Genomic DNA, 12215 nt, shown 5'->3' with positions numbered 1-12215 from the left:
GCTTAATAAGACACTTTGTTCGGTCGGCTGCCAATAAAAACTTTTAATCTAGACATCGTAGAAAGCTCGGAATGGTTTTAAAAGATCAGTTCCATAAAGTTATTGGCGCATCGGGCATTTAAAAGTTTCAAATCAACGCATAAATGCTATAATTAACAATTTTTCATTTTCATAAGCAAAAACAACAACAACACGTTTTTTCATTGTTTTACAGTGTTTTTCAATGTTATTCGATGTTTTAACAGTGTTTACTGTTTTTGACCGTTATGAGATTTGAATTATGAAAATCCGTTAAATAATGAAGTTCTTAAATTTGTGGAAGTTATATATGGAACTTGGTTTTTAGGTCTGCATGTGACCTGGATCTTACTGGATCTTGTGTTTTAGGTCTGGAAGTGACCTGGATCTTGGTTTTTAGGTCTGGAAGTTACCTGGATCTTACTGGATCTTGACTTTAATATCTGAAAGTGAACTGGATCCTCGCGGATCTCGTTTTGTGGGCCGGGAAGTAAACTGGATCCTACTGGATCTCGTTTCGTGGGCTAGGAAGTGACCAGATTCCTACTGGAGGTCTGGAAGTGACTTATTAATCAATTACTGATCGCTGGGACAAAAATGCGCTTAAGTCCCTCGATCAATTACACGAGGACTTTTGTAATTTTCTTCTTTTTTTGAGCATGAGAAGTGTGGATATATAAAAAATTTACGTGGTACGACTGTGATTTATGGGAAATAAGAGGTGCGTGAAAATATGTGAATTAAAAGAATGAGGTATAAGAGAATAAGGTAGAGTATGGTGGAGTAATAAAGTCTACAATTTTATTGAATTTATCTTTAGGTGTTATCGGGTAAAAGACAGACGATATTTTTTTATAAGGATGTAATTGAGGAAAATGGAGGTTTGTTTGTTCAGCTTTATGACTTGAGAACTTTGGAAGATTTATGCAGTTAGGGAATGTTTGGAAGTTATGTAACCATTAAAGAAGATTAATAAAATCATTTTTGCACTTTTCCGCAATGCTTTATAACATCGTTAAGTGCCTCTGCGGAGTAATGAAAAAGACACTCGGTTCAAATTAGCGTAGTAACTCAAAGTTTGTCTAGTTCCGAATCCTGTCATTTCCAAAGTCAGAGACAGAGCATGCTCTCAAGAGCAAAGTAAGCTATTCATGTCGAGCAAGCCCTTGAAAGAATGTTCTTTGCCTGTTAAGACAGGCTGTACGAGTAACTCATAGATTGGGATGTTGACCTTTCATTTTGAGCTTTTCCAAGATTAGTACAGAGATCAAGACGGAATAGAAGCTCTACACAGCGTTGGAGGAACAAGTCAGGAACTTGAAGTTTCCGAACATAATCTACGAATGCCCTCTTATGAGTATTAGATGCTCTTTTGGCTCAATCGGCAAATTTCTATATATTGATCCTTTCATAAGAATCGAACCCAAGTACTCTCAATAGAGTGACACAGATATATCAGGTTTGTTGCCTAACCACTTGACCACAACGGCTTTACTCTAATTTTGATAGATTTGCCTATATTTGACTCGATTTTCTAGATTCCACCCTGCTCAGACACCACAAGTCCATGGTATATCCAGGTATTCAAATGAAAACTCAAAAGAATCCTTCCAACTTCCCAAGTCAAACACAAAAAGGAATTAATCATGGCTAAGTTTTCTCTTAAAAATTTCATCAATTTATCATCTCATTTATCTTTTGTGAAATGCCCATTGAGTGTGAATTCTTGATAGTCATTACAAACTTTTTTTTTCATTACATTAAAAGCATTCATCGTACTTAATTTTTTTTTTAAAGAAAAGAGAATTCCATCGAGTATTTAAATGAAAAGAATCTTTATAAGGAGAAAAATTTCAAACACGAAAAAAAGGCACAAAGTGAAATAAGATGAAAAATTATATCAATAAAATGCTCGCTTCTTACAGCACTTTTCTTCTTTAATATCATTGGAAGGTCATTTGTGGATATATCTCATGAGCACAATTCATATTGATTTTTGAGAATTTCTAAAAAAACCTTTTTTTTCTCACTAAATCAAAATTTATTACATTTTTATCTCTACGCATTGGTAATTGAATTATTTTGTAATCGTAAAAAATGTTCTTTTTCTTTTGGTATTCTCATGACGATAGTTCAAAAGTCATTTTCACCACAATATAAATCATATTCATTGATTTAAGCTTCTTTGTCATAAAATTTGTGTTTTTTTTGTCAATGTTGTTCACAAATAATGTACATCAAATATTGAGATGTTTTTTTGGGTCCCTCATCATTTTCTGTCAAAAAAATATTTGTATTGAGTGTTTCTATTGATAGAAGTAGCCCGAGCGACACTCAAGCGACACTCAAGCGTCACAATGCTCATAACAGGCATTGCGCCTGCTTTTAGACACCGTATTAGTATTTTTATATCACGAAAGTATTCACTTTGCCTGTTAGAGTGCATTCAACTGCATTTTACGTGTCAATATTTGCTAAAATCAGTCTTTAATGATGCCTTCAGGCAATTTCGCACCTTATCGTTAATATTAATAAACAGCCTCGTATCAATTGACAAACACTGTCGGATAAATCGCAAAAATCATAATTACTACAATTCATTTCATATAAAAATTATAGAAATCACAATTTTCATGATTTTTAATTTTAAAGAATCTTATAAATCACAATTTCTAGAATTCTTGCGATAGTGTCTGATCCTGGTGACGTAACAATGTCCTAGCAAACACGTTATGTTGTTCGGAATAAGCTTTTTAGACTTCTAACTCGCGACAAATTTTATAAAGTAAAACCAAAATGTAAATGGAATAATTTGAATTTTTCATAAGTTCTTAATGGAAATGATTACTTTTAGGAAATGTTGTTTAGTTTCAATTGTAATTATGTACTTTATACCAATTGTAATATTAATCTACGATGTTTATTCTTCAGAATTAAATTGTAAACTAAGCTATTGTTTTGTTTAGAAAAGGGCATTCAACTATGCAATATTTTTCAAATCTTCAATGAACGTTATAACAAAAGGGTTTACAACTATGTACAAAAAAATACTTAGTTGTCTTAGAGCAAGCCTTGGATTAGAACAGTGGTAGCTAACCAGAGTACTACGGGACACTACTGTGACTCCAAATTTATTTGACCAGAATTGTCCCAATTATTACTTTGATACTCTTAATTGGTTCACTCTCAAAATTTCCAGATTCTTGAGATTCGTACTTATCACAAATCATTTCGGTTGTATCGTGTAGTTCCTTAACATCATCGTTGAATCTACCTTATTTTATTACAAGAATATTACATAATAACATGCTTACTATTCTCAATGAAACCCATAATCGACAATAGACAGGATGTCGTTCGGTTGAAATGACTCGAACAAATGTTACATTGTGAGGCTGTGTAACAGGCTCGAAGATCTCATTTATTGTTTCCGTTACGATAAAAATCGTATTATCGTGCGAGTAGGAACTAAAAAAGGAGTAAAGAAGCCATTGATTGAACTTTTTTTAAGGCAAATATAATTTATGACAATAGAATTGTGAATTATCTATCATAAAATGGATTTTTTCATGCTTCATCCTTCGAATATGAAAAATTAGGCTATGAATCGCAAATGTCACAATGATAAATCTTGTGTATTTTGTGACAAAACTGTAAGTAAGCGCTATTGTTTCATTAATCTTCCAAGAATTGGATTACATGGCAATTGTGGATGGCTTCTGTTTTGTTGATAAACATCAGAGAAAATAAGAACAAAAGAAAATTGGATTTTCTCGTATTTGCCACATGCCCCCCACACCATACCTACACATTAATCTATTAATATAATATTATTTTACACTTCTGTGCTTTTTTTTATACTCAACTATGTACATGTGAATGCATTAATGCTTGTCTATTCTATTATAATGTTGTAGATGTAAATAAGATTGATATTCATGCTGCAAACATTCATATATAACATAACGTAATTCGTAATTCAAGATGATTAATAACTCAATTCAATTACTTTTATATAAAATAACTTAAGCTTGAGCTGATTTCATTTCCATTGTTCAGAATTTACGATTTTTATTTGCAGTTCTTCAATTCACTTGAAAGTCATAAATAAAATTAGTTTTAGTATGAGAAATTTGTCAGATTTCGAGAAGTCGTGATGACTGATATTTTTCTGCTGTTTTACTTTGAGGCGCCAGACCAAAAAAAGACAATTCTGTATATGTTTGTAGCATGAGTGATTTTGTAGACATCAAGATAGAGTTATGTAATCTTAACAGGCAATGAGCATGCTTGTATGATACAGTGATGCGTCATATGAGCGTACCAACAGACAAAGTGACAAAGTGACTAGTGGAGGTCAACGAATGCGCTGTAGTCTGGTCCTAGTCACTAAAATCAGAATATTGCTATTTCAGTACGAGTACTTCGGGTATAATTTTGAAACTTCTAAACTAATTTCGACTTCTTATTTCGAAAGTTCCTATATTTGGAAATGAATTTCGAATTCTTATATTTTTATGTATAGTTCGAATACTTCGAAATTAATTTCGAATTCTTCTATCGAAAGTTCGAACATCTCGAAGTTAATTTCGAATTCTCATATCAAAAGTTCGAATATTTCGAAATAAATTTCGAATTATTATATCAAAAGCTCGAATACTTCGAAAATACTTCCTAATTCCTACATCGAAATTAATTTAGAATTCTTATATCAAAAGCTTGAATTCTTCGAAAATATTTCTGAACTCATATATCGAAAGTTCGAACATTTCGAAACTAATTTCGAAATCTAATATCGAAAATTTGATTCTTTCGAAATTAATTGCGAATTTTTATATCAAAAGATCTAATACTTGGAAATCATTTTCGAATAGTTATATAAAAAGTTCCAATACTTTGACATTAATTTCGAAATAAATTTCGAACTCTAATTTCGAAAACGTTTGAAATTCAGAATTTAAATTGCGATATTTTTTTTAATCATTGTCGATGTCAGATCTATCGAATGATATCAGGTAATTGACCCCATCCACTTAGCTATAACAACATATTACATTCATATTCATTGCTATTCAATGCATATCAATAATTTAAACCCATATAAACATCATAACTTTCCCATTGATCTCTCTATGAAGCCCTATTCACCTTTCCGTTCCATAATCGAATCAAATCATTCACCCCAAGGGCTATAGATCGTAATTCAAAAGCAAAGTAGTCAACTATTATAATAGTATTGCTAATTTAATGCCATCTTTAGCATCATTTCATGCATTGTAGAAATTTTTTAATGCATAAAAATAAAATCATTTATCATTTCATCAATTGAACAATTCATTCTCATTGCATGTCTTCATCGCATTTGTTATGTTAATGTGTCGGTCTCGGGCTTATTTTTTTGTTATTGTACAAAAAAAAAAGAGAAATAAGTTATATTCTACGAACTTATAAATATAGACGTATATGCAATGAAATGTGTTGGCATGCAATTTAAAATTCTGAATAATATTCGTGCCTGTGAGAAATGAATGAATGCTGATTGTAGTAAAAAAATATAAAAATCAATCCGTTAAAATTATGACACTCATATATGTGACTGATGACGAGGAATTATGCTGTAGAATATTCATGAAGCATTGAGCATCATTAGAGAACAATAAGACTTTCCACAATTTATGACTTCTTCTTCATCGTGTCTGTCTAGTGCTCATTAAAAATTCTTGATATGTACGCTTCACGCATTTTAATTATGTTGACCCGTCCATAAACATCAAACCATGACACATGCATGTAAATATGAATAATGGCTTTAAAGATACGACGACTAAAGTGAATGTCTTTTTTTTGGGACATTTTATAGTTAAATTAAAATTATTTAACGGCATTTAAGTCTCATTTAAAGCTTTAGACTTTTAAATGGATTAGATTTGAGTCAAAAACTGGATTGAATTAGAGAAATAATGAAATTGTTTAATCTAGCATGAACATTTTTGGTCTCATTTCTTTGATGAACAAGCGTTTGTTGGAAAGTTTTGGATATTTTGAGTAATGACATGTATTTCGGAGCGGCAAAATACGGACAACTTCCAAAATGAGCTGAATCAACCGTCACGGTGAGGTCAGGGTGACGCAGTAATATTCTGACGAGCACATGGTGTCCTAAAGAACACACGGTGTCCTAAAGAACACACGGTGTCCTAAAGAACACACGGTGTCCTAAAGAACACACGGTGTCCTAAAGAACACACGGTGTCCTAAAGAACAGACTGTGTCCTAAAGAACACGGTGTCCTGAAGAATGCATAATGTCCTAAAGCCCGTTGTTCACGTTGTTCAAAATCAAGAATTTATTGTTCTTATTGAGGCTTAAAGCTAAAGTTTATGATAAATTTGAGTTAGCTAGACACAACAATCACGTCCAAACCAGAGATATTCTCATGAGCATATCCAAGATCTACAGAATCTAATCAGCAGTAAAGCACTTATCCCCTACTAAACTGAAAGACTTTTAGCTCAGACCAAACATTTTCCGTATTATAATTCTATAAATGGAACCAACAATTTAGAAAAAGCCACAGAATAACCATCAATTTTCCATGAAATTAAACATTCTAAAAATAACTTTTAGAACCACAAAAAAAACATTTCCATAAAAATTAATCTACCAAAATTCCAAACTAGTCTCAAACCAAAAATTTGTCACAGTCACATCTCAACTTGGGTCACTTCCCAATCAAAAATTTCTATTTAACCTCAAAACAAGACACCCAAAAAAATATTAATTGCAATGTAATTATCCCTCGACTTGGCACGTAAATTCTCATTTAATGCTGTATGCTGATATGTTAAAAATGGGAGACTGATGAATTATCATGAGAGAACTGAATGGCTGTCATTTTATTCAAATGGTCACGTAAATTGTATAGAAAATTTAAATAAATTTTTCGTTCTTTCATTACGGAGCCTATAGAAGGGATGGAATGGCATGAGAATGAAAAAAAATAAGCTAAACACGAATGTAAATAATGAAATTAAATGAGATATATGTTGTAGCATGCAAGAGCCATAACGATATTTCTTTTATATGTCATTAAAGGTGTGAAGTATTTAAAGTCATTTATAGGCTAGGTGTAGAGATAAACTAGGATAGATGAGGTCACATGTGACCGACGGAAGCGCATTTTCCCCGCAAAGAATCAAAAAAAGTTGAAAAATTTGAGACTTGAAACCGGAGAAGCTTTTGAAAAAGTCATCGGTTTTAAGGACTACGTAAAAAAATACGTACGTAAAACGTAAGGAAATTTTTGTAAAAAGTTACTTTAATTAACCTTCCGGTGCACCAATCAATTTGGTTTTTCAGCAGTCACCTATATAGGCTATATCACATAATATAAGCAAAAAGCCGCATCAAAAAAGCTTAAACTGGAGAATAAGTTAAGCGACAGTCGGACGGACAGACAGTCGGACAAAATGCACTAACATGCGTCCTGTTAGAAAAATGCGCTAAAAAGTCATGACATAAATACTCACCAATAAATCCAAGCATACAAAAATCAATAAGAAACCATGGATCATGATCTTGTTTAATTGTCTTTGCAACAGCAAAACGTTTCATAATTGTTATATAGCCACGCTTAGACAGTATATCATCCTCAAGTTGTACATAAAATGTTCCTTTAATTTGTGAATATGCCATAAGAAATGCAAAATCTAAATTTTGTTTAGATCGCCATTTAACTCTCTCAATTGGATCATTAAGTGTTACTCTCAACTTATTCCAATCTGGATAATATGAGGCAGGTGGGGATATTATTTCAATCAGTCCATTATCGCAATATTCTTGAAATCGCTGCTGTATTTGTTTCGCTATTTCAGTAACATAATCGAGATCTGTTTCACCAATAAATACAACAATCATTGTATCATTTGCTTCCTCCTCATCCATGTTTGTTATTAGGTTATCTAATGTACTCAACAAATAACTTTGCTTATCTCTTTTAACGGTCGGAATTCCTGTAAATATTTAATAACATTAAGTTATGCTGTGTAAATAGAATGTGTATTGATGAAAGTTTTAAAAAGGGGGTTTATGGGGCGTCTAATTTTGAGCATCTGGATGGAAATTATTGTCAATTTACGGTAATTGAATCAAATTTCCATAGTTTTGAATAATAGAATGCTTCTAATGCTGTAGATTGTTGTATTTTAGGGATATACGATAAAATCATAAGGAAATTCACTTCTGATTCTACGTAGCTGTGCTTATAGTTAGGTTTGAAGAGAGTGCCTACTTAGGCATCTTAATTACTCAATGTTTTCGTCAGTCGTTATCACTAAAAGTGCTTCTGATTAGTTAAAAACAGTAAATTGTACTTCTGGGACTAAAACTTAAAAGAAGTAGCTCTGTTTCACAACTTTAAGTATAAAAGCACTTTTCCATCTGCTTGCTACTTTATCACTATCTTTAAATAAGTCATAATCAGAATATTACTTCAAACAACATCTCCGAGAGGTCTAGATCAGTATCCCAGAAAGTTTGGACTAAGATCAATGCTAAGATTAAGATTAATCACTAGATTTCAATAGCAGAGTTCGAATTTGTTTTGGATTTGTATGGAAACGTTGGCTTCATATGAAATTCGAGTCGACTTCGAGCTCTGATTAACAGTGATCATTACATATTTGACTTACGGTCAACACACAAAGTGTCATATCATTAATCATTCTAAGATAGAATTCATCGAAGAAATCAAGTAAGTTTGCATCTCAAAAATGCGCCTTATCCACCCAAATCCCTAAACAAACTTCCTACCTTTAAAGACTCATCTCCCCCCTTTTAATGTCATCAATTTTAAAAACCCTTTTAGCAAAATGATCACCATTTACTTACCTAATACTATTGATACACCTGTTCTACCTTTCGATTGCAAATATGCTGGCTTTAATGATGATGCCGGATCATCAAGTAGATGTGGTAAAAAGTGATAGGCTGTTGGTAAACGTAATGATGATGAAAATCGTTGTTGTGATGACATTGTTAAATTCTTTATTATTGCTTTCGATTCGGGACTGAGTGATTCGAGGACGCTATTAAAATTTGATAATACACTATTGTTGTCACTTGTATTACTATTTGCAGCTGTTAAACCTAAATATTGTGATAGAATTGATACATCTTCCTGTTTCGTACGATACATTGCTTCTAAATATTGAACTCGCATTTGACATTCAGCCAATTTTTGCGATAAATTTTGTTCTATTTTCAAATCAGGACCAACAATGAGAATGAAAACAGTAAAGGGAATTAAAATAATAGTTGCTGCGAAGAATAAGCATCCCCTTCGTCGCAGCACTGCCGGAAATGTTTTTATCACCATTTTATGTGTAAGTTTAGGCTTTTTCTAAGTTCTTTTTAAGATATAAGCTGTGTAGTTTAGCCAAAATTAGATTAGCTGTCTTTTAAAATTGTTATTTATGAGATAATTCCTAATAAATCCATTAAATAAACGTCTCTAGTGAGATTCCTGTTAGAAAAAAGAGAAAAAAGTTTGTCAATAAATTAGTCACTTTAGGACATGTTCTTGACCTCAACACTGCCCATTTCATTACTCGTCGGATGTTCTGTTTGCATTAAGTATTTTCTCGACTCGTATGCGCATACAAAAATAGATTATAATTAAATTTTGCTATATAAAATGTGATGAGACACATTGGGTGTTGTTCGTTAGTTGCGTCTGCATGCTGTGCAGTTTGCAGTTTAATTAAAACGAATTCCTTACGGATTTATTAATTTAAAATGATGTTTATTCTTCGAAGTTCAAAAACAGACTGAACTTTGCTATAAAAAGGGGTTTTCAACTATGAAATTTAAGTAGTCAATAAAAGGGGTTTCCAGCTATGCACAATAAATATCATTCAAATCTCAAATGAACGTTATACCAATAAAAAAGCTCATTTTCATATTTTAAGTTACGTAACAATTTAAAATCCCCAAAGAAAACTTGTAGACGAAAAACACTGTACACATATATGATGCTGTAGACTAAATTGACAAAATATATAAGCAGACGTAAGAAATAGAATCATAAAACCCATCTGTCTGTGGTAATAATGTCTCACAATGAGGAAAACTTAATTGCTCACCGAGCATGCCAGAACAATTGTTGAGGAAAGGAAAAATGAATTAATAATGCATTCATGGGAAGATGAAGTTTTATAAAATTCAACATTTAGAGTTTAGTTGAGATGAAAATTCTACGAACAAATTACATTGATTTAATTCGAAAGAATTCATAATCCAGCAATAATCTCAATATGGATTATCAGGAATCTAAAATATTAAATATTAAGAAGTAATTTGGAATTGGAATTTGATGATGTGGGAACAGGTATGGGAATGTACAATAGTTGGATAATCTGGTGAATAATCGCTGTTCTAATGTGTCTCGGTTACGTATTTAATTGCGATGAGTCATTGCATGAAGAATTCGACAACTTTTTTTACTTTTAAGTACCATGCGTTGTAAATTTTTTTACATGCTCAAACTACATCAATGATATTTTCAATGAAATATTACAATTCACCTTCAAATTAGATTACTCACAACTATCGTGTGTCCAAAAAAATTTGTGATTTTTGTAAAGTTTGTGATTTTTCTAAAAATAATACCGGATGAGATTTCTCGTGTAATAAAAAGCATGTAGATGTAATCAAAATGTAATCATAATGTAGCAAAGTGATGAATTTTTTTTATCGACTAATGGAAAAACTGTGTCATACTGTATGACAGTTCAGGTACAATTTTATAATGTTCTTAAAATTGATAATATCTTTTGATTGTCTTTTGAGAGAAAACCTTAAGAAGCTTCATGTCGATAACAAACTGGTAGCAATGTTTTCAAGAAAAACTAGTTTGTAAATTTTAACATTAATAGTTGTAACATTGTGAGAATTGACGCTAAACGCTGTCATATTGACAAATCTTTACATAATGATAAACAGATCGACTTATGATAGGAAATCAAACACACACTATCACAGAAATGGTTTTAGAAGTATGCGATCCGTTGCCTAATCATACGTTCATAGGTTTTATTCTGACACTGGCAGAATCGGTTCGATACTCTTGATTTCAGTCTACTCAGACACAACACACTAGCAAATTGTCAAACTAATCTTCAACAAAAAATCTTATTGACTTGACTATTTTCCAAGTATATTAGTCATAAATTAGTCCCTACAGTTTACTTAGCCCTAACAGACAATGATACTCATTTAAATGCTATGAAGTTCAGTGTCAATGCATTCTTGCAGCCATGAATATGCTCAGTCATTATAAATTGATCATGCTTCTTGTCAGTTCGAGTAAGTATGTCAACGAAACTTAAATAACATTCAATTTTAATATCGCAAAAATTTCATTGATATTTTAAAGAACATGCTGCGTAGTTTATAAAACTACAACAGCAATGAATCATGCAAACTTTAAAGCACGTTCAATTAAACTTCGTCACAAAGTACACATGTGTAACCCGATCATCACATACTGATGTTGTTACGGTGATGAATCGGTAATGCATATGTGTACTTAAAACCAAGTTGTGGCAAATTTTGTGCAAAAAGTGACAGCCAATTTATTGTTGTTTACGTCAAGTTCGTTAACCCAAATCTTAAAAGTCGGCATCAGGTCAACGTGATTTAATCCGACTTCGGCACCAACTCAGTGTCACACCGGACTTTGGATCGGAGGGGTTGTCGACTCATTGATATGAAGGTTCATTGCCGATCGGGTAAAGTTTGATGTAAAATTTGCCATCATTTAATCGGTCAATATTTTCCCAAAAATTACCAAAAAGAGCTCCCGTTCACAAAAGACGATGTGTAGGACAAAAAATCGATGATCATTAGCACTTGTATAAATGTTTTCAAAATAAAATCGACAAAATAAGTTGCGAGTAATTTTTATTTTTCACCTAATATGTGTATAGAGAATGCCCATTAAACGTTTATGACCATCTAACAGTAGATTATGTTCATATTCTTTTTATTTCACGGTCAACAGGTTTTACTTTGAAGCACTTCTTTTTTTTTATTAAACACATGTCTGACGGTAAAGTCAAAACTTAGCAACTTATTTTTCATTTATTAAATATTTACATGTCGATGACCGCTTAATGACATGTTTTATGAGAAAATAA

General features: G+C 32.0%; 1 protein-coding gene across 1 annotated transcript in view; it reads right to left on the bottom strand.

Annotated features, from left to right (window-relative positions):
* Mgat4a (alpha-1,3-mannosyl-glycoprotein 4-beta-N-acetylglucosaminyltransferase a) overlaps positions 1–12215 on the bottom strand; it is a 46365-nt gene that overhangs the window by 20173 nt on the left and 13977 nt on the right. The window contains exons 2-3 of the mRNA XM_070636304.1: positions 8908–9541; positions 7548–8030 (exon numbers count right to left, since the gene is read on the bottom strand). Coding sequence (XP_070492405.1) covers positions 7548–8030; positions 8908–9394 — 970 coding nt within the window. The 5' untranslated portion in view covers positions 9395–9541. The remainder of the gene's footprint in view (positions 1–7547; positions 8031–8907; positions 9542–12215) is intronic.

This window comes from Chironomus tepperi, unplaced genomic scaffold (assembly GCF_022539635.2).
Source record: "Chironomus tepperi strain 1889 unplaced genomic scaffold, CSIRO-AGI_Ctep_v1 contig_123, whole genome shotgun sequence".
In the NCBI taxonomy this organism is placed as follows: domain Eukaryota; kingdom Metazoa; phylum Arthropoda; class Insecta; order Diptera; family Chironomidae; genus Chironomus; species Chironomus tepperi.
Note: the sequence above shows the minus strand (reverse complement) of the source record. Positions and strands in the feature narration are given on the sequence as shown.